General features: G+C 38.8%; 1 protein-coding gene across 2 annotated transcripts in view; it reads right to left on the bottom strand.

The window, feature by feature from the left end:
• The window catches only part of PIK3CG (phosphatidylinositol-4,5-bisphosphate 3-kinase catalytic subunit gamma), a 50,844-nt gene that overhangs the window by 20,633 nt on the left and 9,505 nt on the right, over nucleotides 1-20,706 (bottom strand). For both annotated transcript variants that reach the window (XM_069106984.1, XM_069106985.1), the window contains exons 3-9: nucleotides 19,519-19,584; nucleotides 18,867-19,092; nucleotides 16,675-16,778; nucleotides 13,405-13,551; nucleotides 11,580-11,670; nucleotides 4,631-4,761; nucleotides 3,193-3,304 (exon numbers count right to left, since the gene is read on the bottom strand). In XM_069106984.1, coding sequence (XP_068963085.1) covers nucleotides 3,193-3,304; nucleotides 4,631-4,761; nucleotides 11,580-11,670; nucleotides 13,405-13,551; nucleotides 16,675-16,778; nucleotides 18,867-19,092; nucleotides 19,519-19,584 — 877 coding nt within the window. The remainder of the gene's footprint in view (nucleotides 1-3,192; nucleotides 3,305-4,630; nucleotides 4,762-11,579; nucleotides 11,671-13,404; nucleotides 13,552-16,674; nucleotides 16,779-18,866; nucleotides 19,093-19,518; nucleotides 19,585-20,706) is intronic.

Below are 20,706 nucleotides of genomic sequence, written 5' to 3'. Positions count from 1 at the left end.
AAGTTAGGGATTCTATGATTCTTTTGTAAGACATGGAAGAATAAACAGTAAAACATAGTTCCAATGTATTTCTGACATTATTCTGATATTCTTTAAGTCACAACCAAATGCTATTACTGTATTCCAATTTATCATAGAATTATCATTAGCAATTTATATCAGAACTTTTTGGATGGTGTAGCCAAGTTTACATAAGGCCACGGGCTATTTTAAGTGCTATATGGTTCAGAAATGGTTTTGAGTTTATCAGTTAGTAGTTGGGGTGTTGCCTCTAAACCCAACTTTTAAAGGTACTTTCAAATTTCACACACACAAAAAAAAACTGAAGGAGGGTTTATTGCTAATATTAATCAAAGGGGAAGTGGGGATGGTCAGAGCTTTGAGGAGGATATAAGTTCCAATTCTGCCTGTGGAAATTTGTGGTGGTGAAAAAGAAAGTCTTCTTAAAGGTTTAAGAATCTTTATACAGAATTATATATATGATAGGACAATTCTTTTGAGAAGCATCAAAATTACATGTGCTCATATCTTAAACCAATGCTCTAGGTTCATAAAAATTTCCATGTTACAAAATGAAACCAAACATTGGACAGTTATGCTGAGTAAGTTTTTCCTGAAGAAGAGATGAGAAAATTCACCTCTTGTCTTTAATTTGGAAAGGGCATAAAACTATGGGCACGAAACACTAAGTATACTGACAAACTTAGAAATATGTTGGTTAGTTTTGCTAAGCTTCTCTTCTCATTCTTCTCCATCTTTTTCTCTTCCTTTTCTTCCTCCTCATTAGATTTTTGGTGATTAGTCATAAAATAACCATATTACAATAATATTTTTGAATGTCCAAACAAGAACAAGCTATAATGACTTTCCATCTGAAATGTCATCAGCAAAACATGCATTTTATATTCACTATAACTGCAGCAGTACAAAATCATTTTAGTGAAAATTATGTAAATGCCTAAGGCCAAGGTACTGTAGTTGAACTTTTAGATGGCTCCCTACTTTTCATAGAAAAGAGAGATGAGTAGCTGAGGATGAGCCATGCTCTTCTATGTAAAAAAGCAGGGGCATAGTTAAAAGGAAAGACAAACACGGAGCTAATCATTTTCTGAAAATAAAAGATGTATTGACTTGTAACAGTATCATTTTCACCAGTTTGACAGGACATAAAAATTGTTGTTGCATCTAAAATTCATTAAAATGAAAGCTTATTACTACAGAATGCAGAAGCCCACACGGTTCTGTTGATTGGTTTTATTGTTTTACATAAAGCAAATGTTTGGCTTACACTACATTTGCGATCAATAACAAATGTGTGCGTTGTACAAATTGGGTTCTTGGCTCCAAGGCAGACGGTAAATATTGCTTTGTCTGCAGTTATCCCTTCTGCTGGAATTTTATTTGAATACAAACATTCTTAATATCATTTGATATATTTTGATAAATGTATTTGTGATTGGGGGTATATTATAAAGTTATAATTTTAGAGGGGGGATATCAAAAGTGTTTACTGGTTGCTTTTCCTAGAATTCAGGCTCTAGAGGGGACGTATATGGGTCTCTTCATCTTACAGCTCTGTGGTATGTAAAGACTACATAGACTGTAAAGAACTATGGTTTAATTTATGATCTGTCAGAGCTAACATAAGCTAGTATTTTGGTGGTTCAAAAATTCATTCAAGTTGACTTACACGGCTGATAATTTAAAGCCTGGGACCTTTCTCTTCTAGTAATAGAAAAAGCTTCCTTCAATTTAATCCCTTAAAAGTAAGTACTATTGGGGGGCGGCTAGGTGGCACAGTGAATAGAGCACCTGCCCTGGAGTTAGGAGGACCTGAGTTCAAATATGGCCTCAGACACTTAACACAAAAACTAGCCATGTGAACTTGGGCAAGTCACTTAACCCCAATTGCCCTCCAAAAAAAAAAGCAAAAAAAAATTGAGTGCTATTGTAGAAGTCAGCTTAGCTTGAATACTTCCATTTTGAAAACTATCATTTTCATAAGGCTTGAAGTAAGGAAGCATAAATTCCAGTCACATCTCACCCCATCCCTTCTGTAATCTCAAGTTTGACCCTCCCATGTTCCAGAAGATCATGTTCATCTATTGAAGCCTGACTAATAAAAATGACTCACAGATAACCCTTAAATTCATACTTTTGCCTCAGTAATTTCTCACATTTTTTTCATTGTAGAATGCTTCAATTTAGACATCCTGGAAAAGTCTGGACTGAATAAATATTCTACACTTTTTGTAGATAACTTTCCCCTCACTGCTCACTAATTCACTTTGGGTCTTAAAGGACTACTCCTTAAAGAAAGGATTTCCACCCAATTCAGCTAAATTGTTTTAATAAATTCTTTGAGCGATATTACCTCCTAAACAAAGAGTGTGATTTTTATTCCATGACACACTATGTGTAAGGTCCCATTCTAGGTACTAGTCATCCAAAGATAGATGTGACACAGAGTCCAGGGTATGGGACAGAGGATGTGGAAAGCACATGTATACAAAAATTAGCAAGCATTTCAGTTCCAGGCACTGTCCTGGGTGCTGAGAGTTACAAAAACAAAAATGAATTTGGTCCCTGCCCTCAAGGTACTTACACAAATAGCTATGATACAAATAATTATGATACAATGGAGAAGGTGACAAATACAAGGGAATCCAGGCAAAATTCCAGAGATGACTCTCAGCTCAATAAAACAGAGCAAACAAACAAAAATCTCATTAGAATGCCTTTGTGAGACTATCAGGCTTTGGAAATTTAACTTTGTTGGCTTTAAAAGGCAAAGAGAAGGGTTGTGTAATGTTGTTAATTCTGCTTAGCTTAAGGTAAAGCCAACTGGTGGAGGATGAAAGGTTGTAAAAAGTTCTCTGAATTTGGGTCTGGACCATTTAGTCTTTTGCTTATAACATGCCTAAATCTAGGTGGTCAGATTGCTATATACAAGCATTATATAGGCATGCATAAACACTTGCACACACACATACACATGTATATGTGCATGTGTTTGAGGTATGAAAAATTGTATGGGGTGGAAATATTTTTATATTTTACATAGAATGATATTTGAGCAAGTACATTAAGATGAAAGTTTGGGTTGGAGATAAGAAAAGATGGAATGCTCATGCCCCTAAACCCTAATACATCTTAATTTCATTTAAAAATTAACAGAGTAGGAATACTCACCTGTCTCTGTGATCATAATGTTGTCATTGTGTCTGTCTCCTATACCAAGAACAAAGGTTGCCACACAGTAGCCTGCACATGAATACACAAATTTCTCCACTGCTGCCTGGAACTATTAATACAAAGGTACCCAAAGGTTATTTGATATTCCCTGCCATCCCCCACTCCCCACCAAAGTAGAAGATTCTACCTAATAAAGGTTACTCCCCAAACCTCCTGTTCTGGAAACTGCATTCAAAGAGCAAATTGTAAGGGTTTTCATTTGAGCTATAGATATTATCTATAACTGACTTTCACTCTGAAATAGCTGGGTGGTACAGTGGATAAAGTGCCAGCCTAAAGTCAGGTAGACTCATCTTCCTGAGTTCAAATCTGGCTTAGGCTTACTAGCTGTATAATCTTTGGCAAATCACTTAACCCTGTTTGCCTCAGTTTCCTCAACTGTAAAATGAACTGGAGAAAGAAATGGCAAACCACCCCAGTATCTTTGCTGCCCCCCAAAAAACCATAATGGGCTCACAAAGAATTGGACATGACTAAAACATCTGAATAGCAACAGATATGTAATAAGCCAAGAAAGGTAGGTCAGAGATTGGCAGATTTTTAGCTACTGTACAAGGGATTTTTATGACGTGATTGAGGAACAAATGTCAAAGTCAGTATTAATTAAATCAAAAGGGTTCACTACCTCATCATGCATCAGTGCCCAACCCTCAAAAGGAACCCAAAGTAATTTTCTCCTACACTGTATAACCCTTGCTTTGCTCTTGATCTCTAATGGGATGTGAGCCTTCACAAAGCCATCATATATAATAGGACTATTAAATGTCACTAATTACATTCTCTCCCTCCCGCCCAACAAAGGACTAGTAACCATGCAAATGAGTCTCACTAATCATGAGGAACAGAACTTCAAATGACAGCCAAACAACCTCACTACACAGCTTGCAAAGGACTCAGCATACGCACTTCAAAAGCACGCTGGAACTGACATTTTCGGTATCCATAATTTATTGTTTAGATTAGAGCAGAGTTGTAAATTATAAATCACCTTATAGAATATTTGGTATATTGTCAGATAGAACATAATTTACATATATGAATGAACATTTCTGGTGGAGGGCAAAAGTTATACACACACACATAATAGTTAACCAAATATTTTGCATGGTCTCATTTTATACAAAGCATGGCTTGGTAGTCAAAGGACAAGCAAATACTAAAAATCTTGAAGTCCTGAGCTTATTGCCTGCCTTTTATACAGAGCTGCTGAGTCACAATGTACATTGATCTGCACAGATCAATCACTTAATCTGTAGCTTATCTCAGAGATGCCGGGTACCATGATGGTGATAGATCACCTTGAAAAAGTAAGATGGCTATATAAACAGTATTCATACAAGGGCTCCTTAGAGTGAGGAAAGAGAAATTAGCTCACCTTTTCTTCAATTGGGCATTTTTCTTTGAGCCAATGATTTAGCACTTCATCCTTAAATGCTCCTGTATTACCCACTGTGCTCTGCTGAATTTTGGCAATTGTTGTAGCATCCTTCACAATTTCAATCATTCCTATGTGACAGAAACTCAGTTTGAGAAGAATAATTATGACTTAGGTTTATATGTCATTTTTAAGGTTACAAGCTGATTCCATGTGTATTATCTCTTTTACAGGCAGTTAGGTGACACAGTGGATGGAGGACTGGGCTTAGAATTAGGAACACTTGAGTTTTAACTCAGACATTTAATAGCTATAAGACCCTGGACATGTCAGTCAACCTCTGCTTGCCTCAGTTTCTTCCTCTGTAAAATGAAAATAGTGATAGTACCAGCCTCCCAGGGTTGTTTTTGAGGATAAAATGAGATGTTTGTAAAGGGCTTAACACTGTCTCACACATAGTAGACATTCAATAAATGCTTATTTCCTTCTTTATCTTTCCAACTACCAAAAGAGGCAAGTTGCACAAATGGTCTTCATTTCATAAAGGTGGAAACTGAGGCTCAGAAAGGTTAAGTGGTTTACCAAATCACACAACTGGTGAATGACAGAGTCAAGATGCAAACTCAGATGTCCAATGCCAAATCCGGTACACTCTATCAATGATACTTTGCTGCGGGGTTATTTGCCAAGTCATTAGGGTCACAGTGTTCTGTGGTTTTCTTTTCTTTTCTTTTTTAGGAGAATAGGAAGGAAGCTGTGAAGGACTTTGTTATAAGATCTCTGAATGAAAAGTATACATTGAGTATAATGTTCTATTTGTGAATGATGAGAAGTAAATTTCATCTTTCCTGGCATGGTGAGAAGATCCTTCCTCTTTAAGCCAACAGACATTTTCCTTCTCCTTTATTTAAAATTACACAATCAAAGGGACAATCACTTTGCACTATTTTAAAATTGGAAGCCTAAGATTTCTTACTCCATACTCTTTCCTCAGCCATCTCCCTTATTCCCATGGCTTCAAATATTACCTCATCTCTATTGAGATGACTTTTAAACCTCTTTGAAAATGAAATTACTTTTTCAGATTTTTCAGGCTCCCAACCCTCCATCTTGTCTATACACACACACACACACACACACACACACACACACACACACACACACACACACACACATATATATAGGACAGCTTTACCTTGAAGGTTCACCAGGATTCATAGGTTCAAAGCCAGCTTTACTTTTCTTGATAAAACTGCTCTTCCTTCTGGTTTGACTATTTTAGTCAGGGACATCATCATTTACCCTGCATTCCATGTCAAAACCTTGGTAGTGTCTTTAACTATCCCCTCTCCCTCATCTCTCATACCCAGTCACTTGGAAAATCCCGTTATTTCAACCTTTGTCAATTCTACCATTGTAAAAGGTATAGTGCTTCCAGACTCCCAGCTGGAAAAGCAGCGTCAAACCCTCTCTGAGGCTTCCTCTCTATGTCATTTAATCTCTGTGAACCTCAGTTTCCTCATGTATAAAGTGGATATAATAACATCTACTTTACTGGGTTATTGTGAGGCTCAAATGAAATTGTGAATCCACTTTGTGAAACTTAAAGCCCCATGAAAGTGTTGGCTCTCATTATAATCATTACTCATTATTGTTGTTGCTGCTGTCTAACCCTTCCTCTGTGTTCCCACTGCTGCAGCCACAGCGGAGAACTTTGATGCCACCTACTTGGACCATGGCGACAGCATCCAAACAAATCTTGTGTTGGTCTTAGGCTCTCTCCTCTCTAAACCATCTTTACCTTGCTGCTGGATTTATGCTCTTCACGCATAGACTGGGTCATTTCACCCTCTGCTCCACAATCTGGTATGACCCTGTTTTCCCAAACTTACTTCATGTTATTCCTTCTTACACAATCTCCCTTCCATCTAGGTGACTTCTTATTCTCTGTGCCCACCTCAGGTTTCCCTGGCTCTGGGCTTCTGTTTGCCTTGCTCCTCCTGAATTCCTGGTCATACTTTAAATCTTGACTCCAATGTCACCGCCTCCTCCAGGAAGCCTTCTCATGCTTGTTTTTCCTACTTAATATTATTGTTCTTCCCCCACCCCCAAGTCCTTAGATTTCATCATATACTTTTGTTTTTGTTTTCATTATACACTTACAATGTATTGTATTTAAGGTATGTCACATCCTCTATAGAGTGTAAGCTCCATGAGGTCAAGGTCCACCTCTAATCTGGACTTTGTATCATCTCCCTTCCCCACTCAGCACAGTGCTCTAGATACAATTGACATGAACTTCTTCAAAAACATTCTTGTTTCAATTTAGAACATGCTTATGCCTCCCCAGACTTCTCAGCAATGTTGTAATCTACTCCTGCAAAGAGGAAGCATTTGGCATAGTAGAAAGCATGACAGGCTTGGGGTCAGAAAGCCATGGGCTCAAACCTACTAACAGATACTTACTACCATGTTTCCCCGATAATAAGACACTGTCTTATTATTTTTTTGGACAGAAAAACACCAGAGGGCTTATTTTCAGGGGAGGGCTTATTTTAATGAACATTGACAGCAATTTTAATAAACAGGTAAATGTGAACAAAAAAATGTACCTTTATTCAATAAGCAAATCACTGGGGAAGAACAGGATGACGCGCTCACTGCTGCAGCTCTGGTTGGATGCAGCTCAGAGCGCGGCGTGTGTTTCACGGGGGGGAGAGGAGGGGACGGTGCATACAGAGGGTACCGTAATGTAGCGTGTAGCGCAGGGGATCACCTTCACTACAGTAGCAATCTCAATAGGGCTTATTTTCCGGGGAGGGCTTATTTTAGAGGAATCTTACACAGTAAGGGGAGGGCTTATTTTCGGGATAGGTCTTATTATCGGGGAAACATGGTAGCTGTGTGACCCTGGGCAAGTTACTTCAGCTTTCTAGGACTCAGTTTCCTCATTTGTACACTGAAAGGGGTAGGTTGGATTTACTGGCTTCTAAGGTGTCTTCTAGCTCTAAATTTATGACCCTAAAATCAATCAGGTCTCACCTGATTTGTCAGGGTTTTATCATCACAGTCTCCTGCCTAGCTCCATGGGCACTGGCCCTGGGTTTCATCATACATTCAATTTCAGGGCTCACTGTACCATTTTAGCCTCGACTTTGCCACAAAACTCTCTCCATATTTCCAAACCCACCAGGACTCCATACTCCAAGGCTCTGGTGCAATCTTAGGTGCAATCTCTGGCTTCTCAGTGATCTGCATCTGAGTCCCCTACCTCTGGGATCTGCCTTATATCCCATGGACAACATCCTGATTGCCTAGATTGCTTTAACCTCTATACTATGCATTGCAAATACCCAAGAGGCAGGCTTCCAATGCTGGTTTCTCCACTGATTACCAGCATCTTGACTGCCTTAGAGGTAAGTACTGCACAGTTACCTCCTCTTCAAAACTCTATCAACAGCATGTACGTAATAAAGGTTGGTTGAAAATTCATGTTCCTGAGCAGGGCAGCGGAGCCAAGATGGCGGAGTAGAAGCACGACCTTCCTGCGGCTCCGGCTTCCACCCTCCCCAATCCATGTAAAAAGGGGACTCTAAACAAACTTTGGAGCTGCAGAACCCACAAAATGACACAGAGAAGCTAACCTCCCGCTGAGGACAGCCCAGCAGGCCGGCAGGAATCGGTCAGCGCAGGGCTCTGGGAGCCGAGCCCAGCACCACGCTGAGGCTTTAGTCCCAGGGGGACCTGACCAGCCGCCAGCCAGAGGGACTCCAGATCAGTAGCAGCTGTGGCCGTTTCCAGATTTATCAATACATAGATGCGAAGGAAAAGGTGAGAGGCCAGTGCAGTCTGGACTTTGGGACCCAGTAAGTGGGAGTGCGTGGCTTTTACCCCTGGGGCGAGAAACCACTGAGACGCCAGCACAGCCTGCCAGCGCCACGTGGCAGCTTCAGCTCCTGGCCTGCAGAGTGTAGGGGGACCAAGCACTAGTCTGAGGGGTAATCGCTCTTGCTTTAACCTGCTTGGATCTGGATTGCAGTCTAAGGTGGAGGTCCTGGGGTGTGTGTCCAGCTTGCCAGAGCGTGTGGAGATCTCAGAGAGGGCACCCATCTAATACCTCTGGCAGCTGAGAAAACCCCAGCATTTGGGACGAAAACTCCCGTCTGGTGGCAGAGTCCTACTGTGGCAAAAAGCCCAAAAGTCAAATCATTGAGTGGCAAAATGAGCAGGCAAAGGAAACAAAGCAGACAGAAGATTCCAACATTACACTCCTATTTTGGGGATAAGAAGGAGCAAGGCATGGAACAGGAGGAAAACAGTGGAGTCAGAACTCCTGCACCAAAAGCTTCAAAGGAAAATACAAGCTGGTTACAGGCCATAGAGGACCTTAAGAAGCAGATAAGAGAAGTGGAGGAAAAATTGGGAAGAGAAATGAGAATAATGCAAGAAAATTATGAAATGAGAGTCAACAGCCTGACTGAAGAAAATAATACCTTAAAAAACAAACTGACTCAAATGGCAAAGGAGGCTCAAAAAGGCAATGAGGAAAAGAATGCCTCAAAAAGCTGAATTTGTCAGATGGAAAAAGAATCTCAAAAGCTCACTGAGGAGAATCATTGCTTCAGAATTAGATTGGAGCAAATGGAAGCTAATGACTTTATGAGAAATCAAGATGCTGTTAAACAGATCCAAACAAATGAAAGAATAGAAGGCAATGTGAAATATCTCATGGGAAAAACCACTGACCTGGAAAATAGATCCAGGAGAGATAATTTAAAAATTATTGGACTACCTGAAAGTCATGATCAAAGTAAGAACCTAGAAAGCATCCTCCAGGAAGTTCTCAAAGAAAACTGCCCTGATGTTTTAGAACAAGAGGGCAAAATAGAGGTTGAAAGAATACACCGATCACCTCCTGGAAAAGATCCCAAAAAGAAAACTCCTAGGAATATTATAGCCACGTTCCGGAATTCCCAGATTAAGGAGAGAATATTACAAGCAGCCAGGAAGAAACAATTTGAATATTGTGGAAACACAATCAGGATAACACAGGATCTGGCAGCTTCTACACTGAGGGATCAAAGGACTTGGAATATGATATTCTGGAGGTCAAGGGAGCTGGGATTAAAACCAAGAGTCATCTACCCAGCAATACTGAGTATCATGTTTCAGGGGAAAATATGGTCATTCAATGGAATACAGGACTTTCAAGCATTCTTGCTGAAAAAACCAGAGTTGAATAGAAAATTTGACATTCAGATACAAGAAGCAAGAGAAGCATGAGAAGGTAAACAGGGAAAAGAAATCATAAGGAACTTATCAAAGTTGAACTATTCACATTCCTACATGGAAAAACAATAATTGTAACTTATGAAACTTTTCTCAGTAGTTGAAGGGATTAGAAATATATATATATATATATATATATATATATATATATATATATATATACATATATATATGTCTTTATATGAGGGTATGAGGGCATATGAATACATATGTGAATGTGTGTATATATGTTTACAGTTATACATAGATAGAGGGCATGGGACCAATTTAACAGGAAGGGATGATACTTAAAAGGTGAAATTAAGAGGTGAGAGGAATATAATGAGAGGAGATGGGAAGAGACAGATTGGGGCAAACTATCTCATACAGAAGAGGCAAGGGAAAATGGTTACAATGGAGGGGAAGAATAGGAAGGCAAAAGGGAATGGGTCAACCTTATTCCTATTGAATCTGGCTTGAGGAGGGAGGAAAATACACACTAAATAGGGGATCTCATCCTCCTGGAGAATAGGGGGGGAAGGCGATGAGAGGGGGGATGATGGAAGGGAAGGCAGGCTGGGGGGGAGGGAAGTTGGAAGCACCCACTTTTGAAAAGGGACAGGATCAAAGTAGAGAATAGAACAAGTGGGAGGTGGGATAGGAGGGAGGGAAATATAGTCAGTCTTTTACAATATATCCACTATGTTATTGTTTTGCATTAGCCGCACATGTACAACCTATACTGAATTGCTTGTCTCCCCAGTGGGGGTGGGTGGCAGGGGGGGAAGGGAATGAATCTGGAATTGAAATTTTTAAAATCAAATATTCAAATATATATATATGTGTGTGTGTGTATATATACATATATACTATTATTAATACCATCTTACATGTAATTAAGAAATAAGATATACAGGCACTGAGGCATAGAGATCCACTGGAAAAGTCGAAACGGGTACGGGAGAAAATATGGGAGAGAGCAGATTGGAGGTGGGGATATCCTGTGTGACTGCTGTTTTGGGGGGATCGGTGGGGGAAAAACGGGGAGAAAATTTGTAACTCAAAATATGGCGGAAACTAATGATGTAAATCAGAAGTTAATAAAGCATTTAAAAAGAAAAAAAAAAGAAAAGAAAAAAATACAAAAAAAAAGAAAATTCATGTTCCTACATGGACTAAAGAGGATGGTTATAAAGCTAGAATAAAAATACATTTTTATTGGAACTGAAAGGGTTTTAAAAATGCCTCCAAAAGCACATAAAAGCAGAGTGAGTAATAGCTCTGATAATCTGAGGTAACTGTAACAAGTGGCAGATCTTTTCTGGTGTTTTTAAACATTAAGAGAGAGAATTTTAATTTGCAGTAGAAGCTGAGGAGAAGTTTGGGTGGGATGCAGTTTAAAAAAATAGGGGGGAAATTTTACTAAATTATCTCCATGTAGGGTAACAAGGTTTTGGAACATTTCATTTTTCTTTTTCTTCAAACATGTTCAATACGTGCATAAAAAATGAAATTGTATCAATTAACTACATTACATTTGCTTCCTGGTCTCATGAATAAATATTATCTTACCCCACTCCCCCAGCCCCATTATTAAATTTCTATGTCATAACTTGGAAAATGCTATAACTTGTTCCCTACAAGCTGAATGGTGGGTTTAGCTCCCGAAGGCTCTGCATACCTATTTTGTCTCCAGTTGAAATGCAACCATATGGCTGTAGGCACAAATCCAAAGACTCTGCTTCCCAAATAGATCCCATAATTCGAAGAATCTAGACATGAAAACGCAATATGTTATATAATATATGCTTATTTGCATTGTTTGCCTTTTCCTTTTTTAAAAAAATTCACATTGTTAAACTTGATGTGTGACAGGAAAAACATGGTAACCTGCTACAAAGTACTTAAGATCAAATCTTTCTAAATTATTCACCACCAAGTATATAATTTGGTATATAATCTGAAATAGGCCTTGGGGAATAGGCTGGCTGAAATAGTGTACTTATTTTTGAAAGTCCTGGAACTTATTTGTCTTTTATCCACATAAAATACCCTCTCCTAGTTCTGTCCAATTCTTATGTAGTGGTAACAATATTGCTTAAAAAAATCCAAACTATGATTGCTATTTAATTCTAAATAGTAAGACACATGCTCTGGATAACCAAAGAAATCAACAGTCTTTCATTGTTGTTGGGACCCATGATTTCATTGGTCTAAGGCAGTGGTTCTCAGACTTTTTGGTCTCAGGACTCTTTTACATTTAAAAAATTATTGAGGATTCCTCCAAAAAAGTTTTGTTTATATGAGTTATATCCACATAATATATTTAGATATATTTACAGTATTAGAAATTGAAACATCTTAGTATTATTATGAAAATAGTTTTAATCTCTTGAGCTCCCTGAAAGGGCCTTCGGGACCCCAAGAATTCTAGGATCGCATTTTGAGAACTTCTGGTCTATAGAACTATTCAACGAGGAAACCCTCTCTACCAATGTAGATTGGCAATGTATAATTTTAGAGGGTTGTCTAGGCACTGAGAGGTTAAGTGATTTGCTGTGGGTCATCTAGCTACTATGAATCAGAGATAGGACTTGAACTCAGGTCTTCTTGTCTTTGAGGCTCTCTCCCTCTCCAATTTACTAAGCTGCATCTGTATACCAACAACGCACACAGGATAAAGACACTTCACTCATTTTTAATTTTAACTTTAAAAAGTAACAGGAGTAATAACAACTGTGTGTTTTTTGTTACTCTTCAAAGGGTTCAAAAGATTATATTCTTTTAGATTTAACAAATCTTTGAAAGTTTGAGAGGATGTTCATTTAAACAGAAATGTTTATGACAATTCTCACGATATCCTTCAAAAATAACTTCTTGTGACTACTTTCACTGACAGATCATTTTCCTTGTTATTCTTCCATTTCCTCTTTCACCTGCCTACTTAATCATCTCCAACCTATGTCTCTACTCGCCCACTTTCTCTCTTTCATTTATTAGCCCAACTTACTTCTTAAAATCTTTTTATTTCCACCCATACTCTGTGTGTGTGTGTGCGCGCATAAAAAGAGGAATATCAGCAGTGTGGGAGAAACTGTAGATTTACACGTACATGAACACTGATTAATGTGGGGTGGCTATATGGTTGAGGGTGGGCGTTAAGAGTGATGCATGTGTGCTTAAACTTTATCTCTGTGTTTTGCAAACTAGGTGTATAAGAAATTGGTACAGGGGTGTGGAGACATTGGTATGATTCATTATTCAGGAATCTTAGTTGAGGAACAAACCTAGTATGAATAAAAATAAGTACCTTACTGAACTGCATCCTGAGAAGGCCATGGGCCTCACAGCATAATTTGCAAGGCAATACCAACATGAAAACTCACCAATACTCAATTACTGAGTCATGGCCTGTACTTGAACTCTGCTTATCTTGGAGCCTTCCTCCCCCACCAATAAATGTAAAATAGCAAACCAAAACATCAACAATGTAAGTATTAGCTTACTTGTAAAATAAGCATATCTTGACGCAAATCATCTCCGTGTTTGAAGATAATTCCTATCGTTTCATTGGACAGGGCTGTGGGATCAGCACACTTAAATTCAAGCCATAAAGGCTTCTTCTTGGAAGCCATTACTTTACACTTTTCAATCTGTAAGGAAGAATCCACATTTTCTGTACACAAAATGGACACATGGAATATAGACACAATGTGCAGTTTCTCTATACCTTCAAATTCTTTTTTTTTCTTATTAAAGACAATCCCTATAAACATCCATGCTACATTTGCAGGTTTTTGGTCACTTTTAAAAAGAGCTCTTGAAGAAAAGACTGCATTTGAGATGATAACTAATGGGTAAAGAGTACATTTAAGTTTTAAATAGGTGAGAAAGAAGGAAACAAACATTTATTAAGATCCTGCTATGGGTCAGACACTAGGATAAGCACTATCTCATTTGATCCTCATAAAAACCCTGGGAGGTAGGGGCTATTATGATGCCCATTTTACAGTTGAAGAAACTAAGGCAAAAAGAGGATTTGACTTGCTTAGAGTCACACAGCTAATAAGTGTCTGAGACCATATTTGAACTCAGGTCTTTCTGACTCCAGGCCCAGTGCTCTACCCACTGAACCACTTCACTGATCATTAGATCCTCACAATGGCCTTATGATACAAGTACTACAGATATTTTTCTCATTTTACACATGAAGAAGCTGTGGCTTTTAGCTTGATATCCTTAGTTTTCTTTAAGGCTCACCTCAAACACGAGGCTTCCTTTCCTAGTGTACCAAGAGAATATTCCCTTTCTCCCTAAGGTTATCTTCTCTCTGTTTTGTATATGTCTGGTAAGTAGCTATTTATGTGCTTGGTGTCTCCCTTATAAGAATGTAAGCTCCTTGAGGACAGGGGTTGTTTTTGCTTAGCTCTGTCCCTGGCATGTAATGAGTGCTTAATAAACACTTGCTCCTTGCTTGTTGATTTAAACTATTTGCCCTTGCTCATACAGCTAGTAGGATTCATATACATGTCTCCCTAGACTCCAGACTTTCTATTACATCACACTGCTTTTATAACAGATTAACAAGGACAGCAAACAGGTAAGTCAAGAGAAACTCAACCTTTTCAACATTAAAGTTTTACAGTTAAAACTCATTGATTTGGTCTCTAAGCATTCAGAATTTGTGATAATTAGTAGGGACACTGGCCCAAGATTTTCTTTTTCATTAGCAATTGAAATGAAGGGGAACTTACTATGCAAATGAATAATGAACAATCAAATTGTTTTCAAGCACTAAACAAAACCACTTTGGTAGTCCCTTAATTTCATATTTCTTGCACAAGGGAAAAGTATGCACTCATCTAATTTCTACTCTCACCTTATCTTCTTCAAATCATTTACCTATACTGATAACTCATCATACACTGACTTTGACTATGTGATTTTTATTATGCCTCAATTACCTTGGCATATTAGTACAGGGTGGAAAAAATTGAATGCTAAATAACATGATGAAATTCAAAAATGGAACATTTACTTCCAACCTCTCTAATGATTTCTCCACTCTATTTTTTTTTCTTTTCTTTTCTTAAGATATCTTCTTTCTCCCTCCAATGGGTTGAGGACATTCTCTAGGTCTCTGGACTAGGCCAATTGCTTTCGTTCTTCATTCACACTTTTTAAAGGATCTCACATGTTGTTGTTTCCATCTGCCATCTTCATGCTGATGACTCCTAGCACTGAACACTTTTTTTTTCCCACTGATATTTTGTCTCAATAGCTGACAGTAAGTTTCCAAGGGATTCTAAGGTCTTTCTGCTAGAGGCTGATGGGGATGACTAGAATTCTTATAAATTCCATGAAGGGTCTCCAAGAATCTCTTGGTGTCCCACTTCTATGGGTAAAAGAGAGGAATTCTGGGGCAGCTAGGTGGCGCAGTGAATAGAGTTCTGGCCCTGAAGTCAGGAGGACCTGAGTTCAAATCTGACCTCAGACACTTAACACAAAAACTAGCCATGTGACTGTGGGCAAGTCACTTATCCCCAATTGCCCTCCAAAAAGATATATTTGTCCATGAACAAAGTAGCTTCTTATTCTTGGCAGGCTCCTGACCATATGGCTTATCTGTCACTTTTAGATGGCCTCCATATAGTCCTTACTTCCCATGCAAAGAATTCCTCAGTTAGTCATGACTTTTTATCTCCTCTTTCTGCCATTCAAATTGCTACCTCATGTTGTGACTGAGGCTGTCTGATTTTTAATAGAGTTTAAATTATTATTAATTATTATTGCTATCAGTAAACATATCAAGAGTAAGAAAATAAATATTTTTTGGTTGGTTCGATGATATTTAACAATCTATCAACAATTTGGATAAAGGCATAGATGAAATGTGTATCAAGTCTGTAGAGGATATAAAGCTAGGAAGGATAGCTAAATTCCTGGATAACAGAGCCAGGATCTACAAAGATCTTGACAGGCTGGAGCACTAGCACAAATCTATTAAGATGCAATTCAGTCGTAGGTATAAATGTAAAGTCTTATACAGTTTGGAAAATCAGCATCATAAGTCCAAGATAGACAAGACAGGGTTAGATAGTCATTTGTCTGGAAATGACCTGTGGGTCTTAGTGGACTGCAAGTTCACTTATGTCAGCAGTGTGTTCTAGCATAAAAAAAGCCAACATGATCTTGGACTACATTAAGAGAGGTACAGTTTCCAGAAATAAGGGGGATGTCTGCAATGGTGAGAACATATCTGGAGTATTATGTTCAGCTCTGGACGTGCAGTGATAAACTCAAGAGTGTCAGGAGAAGGGACTTAACCAGAGACTTAAGCTCATGCTATATTCATATGGCATGTCTTCAGACTGGTGGAAGCACATGGGAATGTTCAGCCTGGAGAAGAGAAGACTCGGGCTGTGGTGGGGTTGGGGAGAAGGACATAATGATTCTTTTCTAGTATTTGAAGGGCTGTCCTGTAGAAGGATCATACGCATTCCACTTGGACCTATATGGCAGCACTAGGACCAGTAGGTGAAAAAAAAAAAGTATCCGGGTTTGATGTATGTAAAAAGCTGTTACATGATGCCACATCCGAAGTATGCATGGAGACCAATGCTTCTCATTGGCCAGTGATTAAAATAGAGATTAAAGGAAGTCAACACCCTGACTGCTTTCCATCCCTTTCCTCAGATACATATCAGCCTTCTCAGCTGATGGACCTTAACAGGACATAACACAGACAACTTCAAAACGAGAGACTCCAAACTTACCACGAGTGTTCCCGCTCTCAGGCCAGGGTCGTAGGGTACTCTAAAGCTTTTTGGAAGATTAGAATTCTGAAGGTTTTCAAGCTTTTGCTTAAGTTGTGAGATAACTGCAGTTGACACATTAGAAATAAACAAGAATTCATCAACATTATCATTGCTCAATATCATAAAAAATTTACTAAGCTTATTTTATGTACTTGGGTAAAGGCATAGAACAAACAATTATCAGATTTTCAGATGACTTCAAGCTGGGGAGGATGGATGTTAGATATCTAACACACTCAGAAAGAAGTGAATCCAAAAAGATGTGAACAGCATAGGGCATTGGGATTAATCTATTAATATAAAATTTAATAGGAATAAATGTAAAGTAATGTGCTTTGGTTAAAAAAAGCCAGCTTCAAAAATAAAAAGGTGGTCGGATCATGGTTGAAAAATAGAAAAAAAGGACCTGTTTTGATCTTGAAGGGGACAAAGGAGTAGAGAAAGTAAAAGGATTGTAGGAATTACTCTTTAGGTGGGGATGGGGGAAAAGCACAAAATATTTTTTACGGTCAGAGTACATATCTAGGTAAGCACATATACAGGTCTATAGGAATAAAGGACTGAACCTGCAATTTCAACAAATCAGCAAGCATTTATTGAGGACTTATTCTATTCCTGGCACTGTATCAAACACTATGAATGCAAAGAAAGACAAAAACATGGTCTCTACCCTCAAGGAACTCACATTTTAATGGATCTATACCACATTTCATTGGTATTGGGAACTCTCACATGAAAAGGAAATTCTCTCTACCCATTCATGTCAGCACCTTCTCTGAAATGTATGGTTTTTAAGAATTACTTTCTAAGACATTCAGAGCTTGGGTGCTGCATTAAGAATTGCCCAGGGCTGCACAGCTAGTAGGTGCCAGAGACTGAGGTTGAACCCAGATTTTCATGGCTCCAAATTCAGATCTGTTACTAAACCTCCTGTCTTCAGCCACAAAGGTCCACAAACAGATTAAATCACAGTGAAGGAAGAAAAGCTGCAGCTTTTCTAATTCTTTGTGGTTGAGAAGTGGGAGTGGGAGGAAGGTAGGGGATAAGGTAGTGGGGAGCTTAAGAACTGATAGGAAAACAGATAGGCCTATATCAAATGCAAACTTGGATGGGTGCTATAAACACCTTAAAAAAGAGGAAACTGTGGTGGGTGGAGGGGGGTGGTGTGCAGGGTTAGAGAATATGGGATAGCTTCAAATTGCTAAAGAGTTGTTTTTGTTTGCATTTAGCACTTAAAGAAATTGAATCAGTCAGTGCCTGAGTATCAGCAAGAGAAGTCATTGTAAATTAGATTGATTCTCCTCCAAAATTTAAACAATTTTTGACAAAAATAAGAATGAGAGTAGGGGTACCTTTTCCTCTTTTTGGGGAGGAGAGACTATTACAAATACATTCAGCAAGAATCAAAGAATGAATATGGACGTTTTGAATACATAGAACTAGTGTATGAAACTGAAAACTAAGAAAAATTCTCAAGCCTTTATTAGAAAAAGACTGAAAATTGGGGTGTGTGGGGAGGAAAATAAATGCCTGTTTCAGTATAGGAAGGGAAATGTGAAAAACTAAGAAATAACAAAAGTCCCCTTTGTTTGCAGTCGCTCTTTTAAAAAAAATTTTTTTTGGTCTTTATTAATTTGTTTACTTTTAGTTTACAAGATTCAGTTCCACAATTCCTTGAGTTTCAAATTTTCTCTCCCTCCTCCCACCCCCCAAAATGTTTCCTTCTAACAGTTTTTTTTTTCTTTTTGGAGGGCAATTGGGGTTAAGTGACTTGCCCAAAGTCACATGGCTAGGAAGTGTGTCAAATGTCTGAGGTCGGATTTGAACTCAGGTCCTCCTGACTTCTGGGCCAGTGCTCTATTCACTGTGCCACCTAGCTGCCCCCTGTAGTTGCTCTTTTAAGGATTATGTTTTAATTATGATGTTTGTAGAACATTTTTGAAAGCCATTTCATAGATATTATCCTAAGTCAAAAATTGGAAATATTTTTGCTTTTTCTCTTCCCCCTCTCTACACAAATAGAATCTGGAAAAGCCTTTTTTTCCCTTAGCTGTGTTAGGAAGAAGAACTATACTTTCCAGAATGAGAGAGGTGACAGAGGACACATCTTGGGATACCTGAGAAGAGACAGGGGACTATGTAAACCCTACCTTGGGAAGTGACATCGTACTTTTCAGCAGACAGGGACTTGATATCGATAGTGACTTTTTGTAGCATCCGGATTACTTGAACCTGTTTCGTGAAATCCTCTAACATGGCCATGCCACAGCCCCTCAGATAGGCTTCGAGGAGCACTGCAAACCGTTGCTGGTAGTGCCTGGACTGAGCAATCTCACTTCTCAGAAACCAAAACAAGAAGTGACCAATTCTTTTGTTCTGAGAGTGGGGAAAAACAATTGTTGAAGATGGTTAATATGAATGATATTTGGGGTCTGTCAGTAAATGAAAGAGATAAGGATTAGGGTCTCATCTGCATAGGGGACTCTTGGATGATGAATTTCCCTCTACCAATGTAAGTTTATCATATTCTCTTCAATTTATACTCTGAGAACAAGGAGGGGAAATGATTTGCTGATGGCCTCAAACTAGCTTCTGTGACCTGAACTCAGGTATCTCTGGCTTCAAGGAAGGCCCTAGCAGATGCTACTAAAATAGTAGTATACCAGACCATGCTGCCTCGGTTAAAGGAAAGCTGGTTTTAAAATCTCAAGTGATAGTATACTACCCCTTGCTGCTGCCTTGGTTAAAGGAAAGCCAGTCCCTTTAAAAAGTCCCTGATGTTATCAAAACAAGAATACTTACTCTCAAACCACGTTTCAGCAGAAATCTGGCAAGAGCACTGTCATGGTATGGTTCAAATTTCACAGCCTAAAGATAAAACACATTTATGTATTTATGCATGATATATAAAGACATATGTCAATGCATCCAATTATACAGATTTCTTCACCTCTTGTTAAGGAATGACTAAAAATCAAAGCCTGGACTTCTACAAGCCAGGACAAACAGTAAAGACTTCATCCTGCATCTCTAGCAAGTGTTAATATTCCCAAGAGTACAGAAAACAATCATTTTCCTTTTTCCAATTTGTTCCAGCTGGGGCTATAGGATTCCAGGTGACTGAGTGAGGGAGGCAGAATTGGGCACATTGCTAGGTTTGATGTAGGCCCCTGCTTTTGTCAGAGCAACAGAAAGGTGAGATGGTGGTTGGAACTGGGAAGATACTGCCTACTATAAATGCTCAGGGTGACCCTCCTCCCCAGGACTAGTGTCTGACTGTCCCACAAGTGTGAGAATTACAGACGTGGGGGAAAAGAGGCTGTACCTCTCATATCTCTTCCCTCCGATGTTTATCTGTACCTGCTCTCCACTGCAGGTGAGCAAAGGATCAAGAGCTACCAATCAGTTGTCTCTAAGGCCTACCAAAAAGCTAAGTTCATAGACTTCAGGAAGGAGGAAAGCTGAATTGTCTGCTCTGCTCTGCCTTCAATTTATTTCAAGACATTCTCTGTTTACTCTCAATCCACTTCCTCCTTGGGATGTGGGGTGTGCATGTGAACACTGTGCAGCCACAGGCAGGTCCATGGAGGCAAGGAACATTTTGATTACTTCCCTGCTGTCTCAAGCCTTAATAGAGACGGAGTAGATTTACTGAGGGCAGGAACTTCCTCACTTATGTACTTTCATCTTTAGCGCCTAACAAACTACCAGGCACAAAGAAAGTGCTCAAAAATGTGTTGATAGATTACTAAAGATATGGGAAGAGATCAAAGTTCAATGCTTTCTTGTCTTTCTGTGTATTTGCTCATTCTGATGCATATGCCTGGAATCCTTTAAAGGTCAGGGCAAAAATCTACTTCCCCCACAAAGCCTTCTCAGATCCTCAAAGTCAGTAATGATATTTTGTTCCTCAGACCTCATATGCAACTTTGTTAAACTGTATTATCTATCTATCTATCTATCTATCTATCTATCTATCTATCTATCTAT

Source organism: Petaurus breviceps, unplaced genomic scaffold, assembly GCF_028583685.1.
Source record: "Petaurus breviceps papuanus isolate PSGF00001 unplaced genomic scaffold, PetGlider_PUasm1.0 84, whole genome shotgun sequence".
NCBI classification, from domain to species: Eukaryota; Metazoa; Chordata; class Mammalia; order Diprotodontia; family Petauridae; genus Petaurus; species Petaurus breviceps.
The sequence above is the reverse complement of the archived record's forward strand: the minus strand, read 5'-3'. Positions and strand labels throughout refer to the sequence as shown.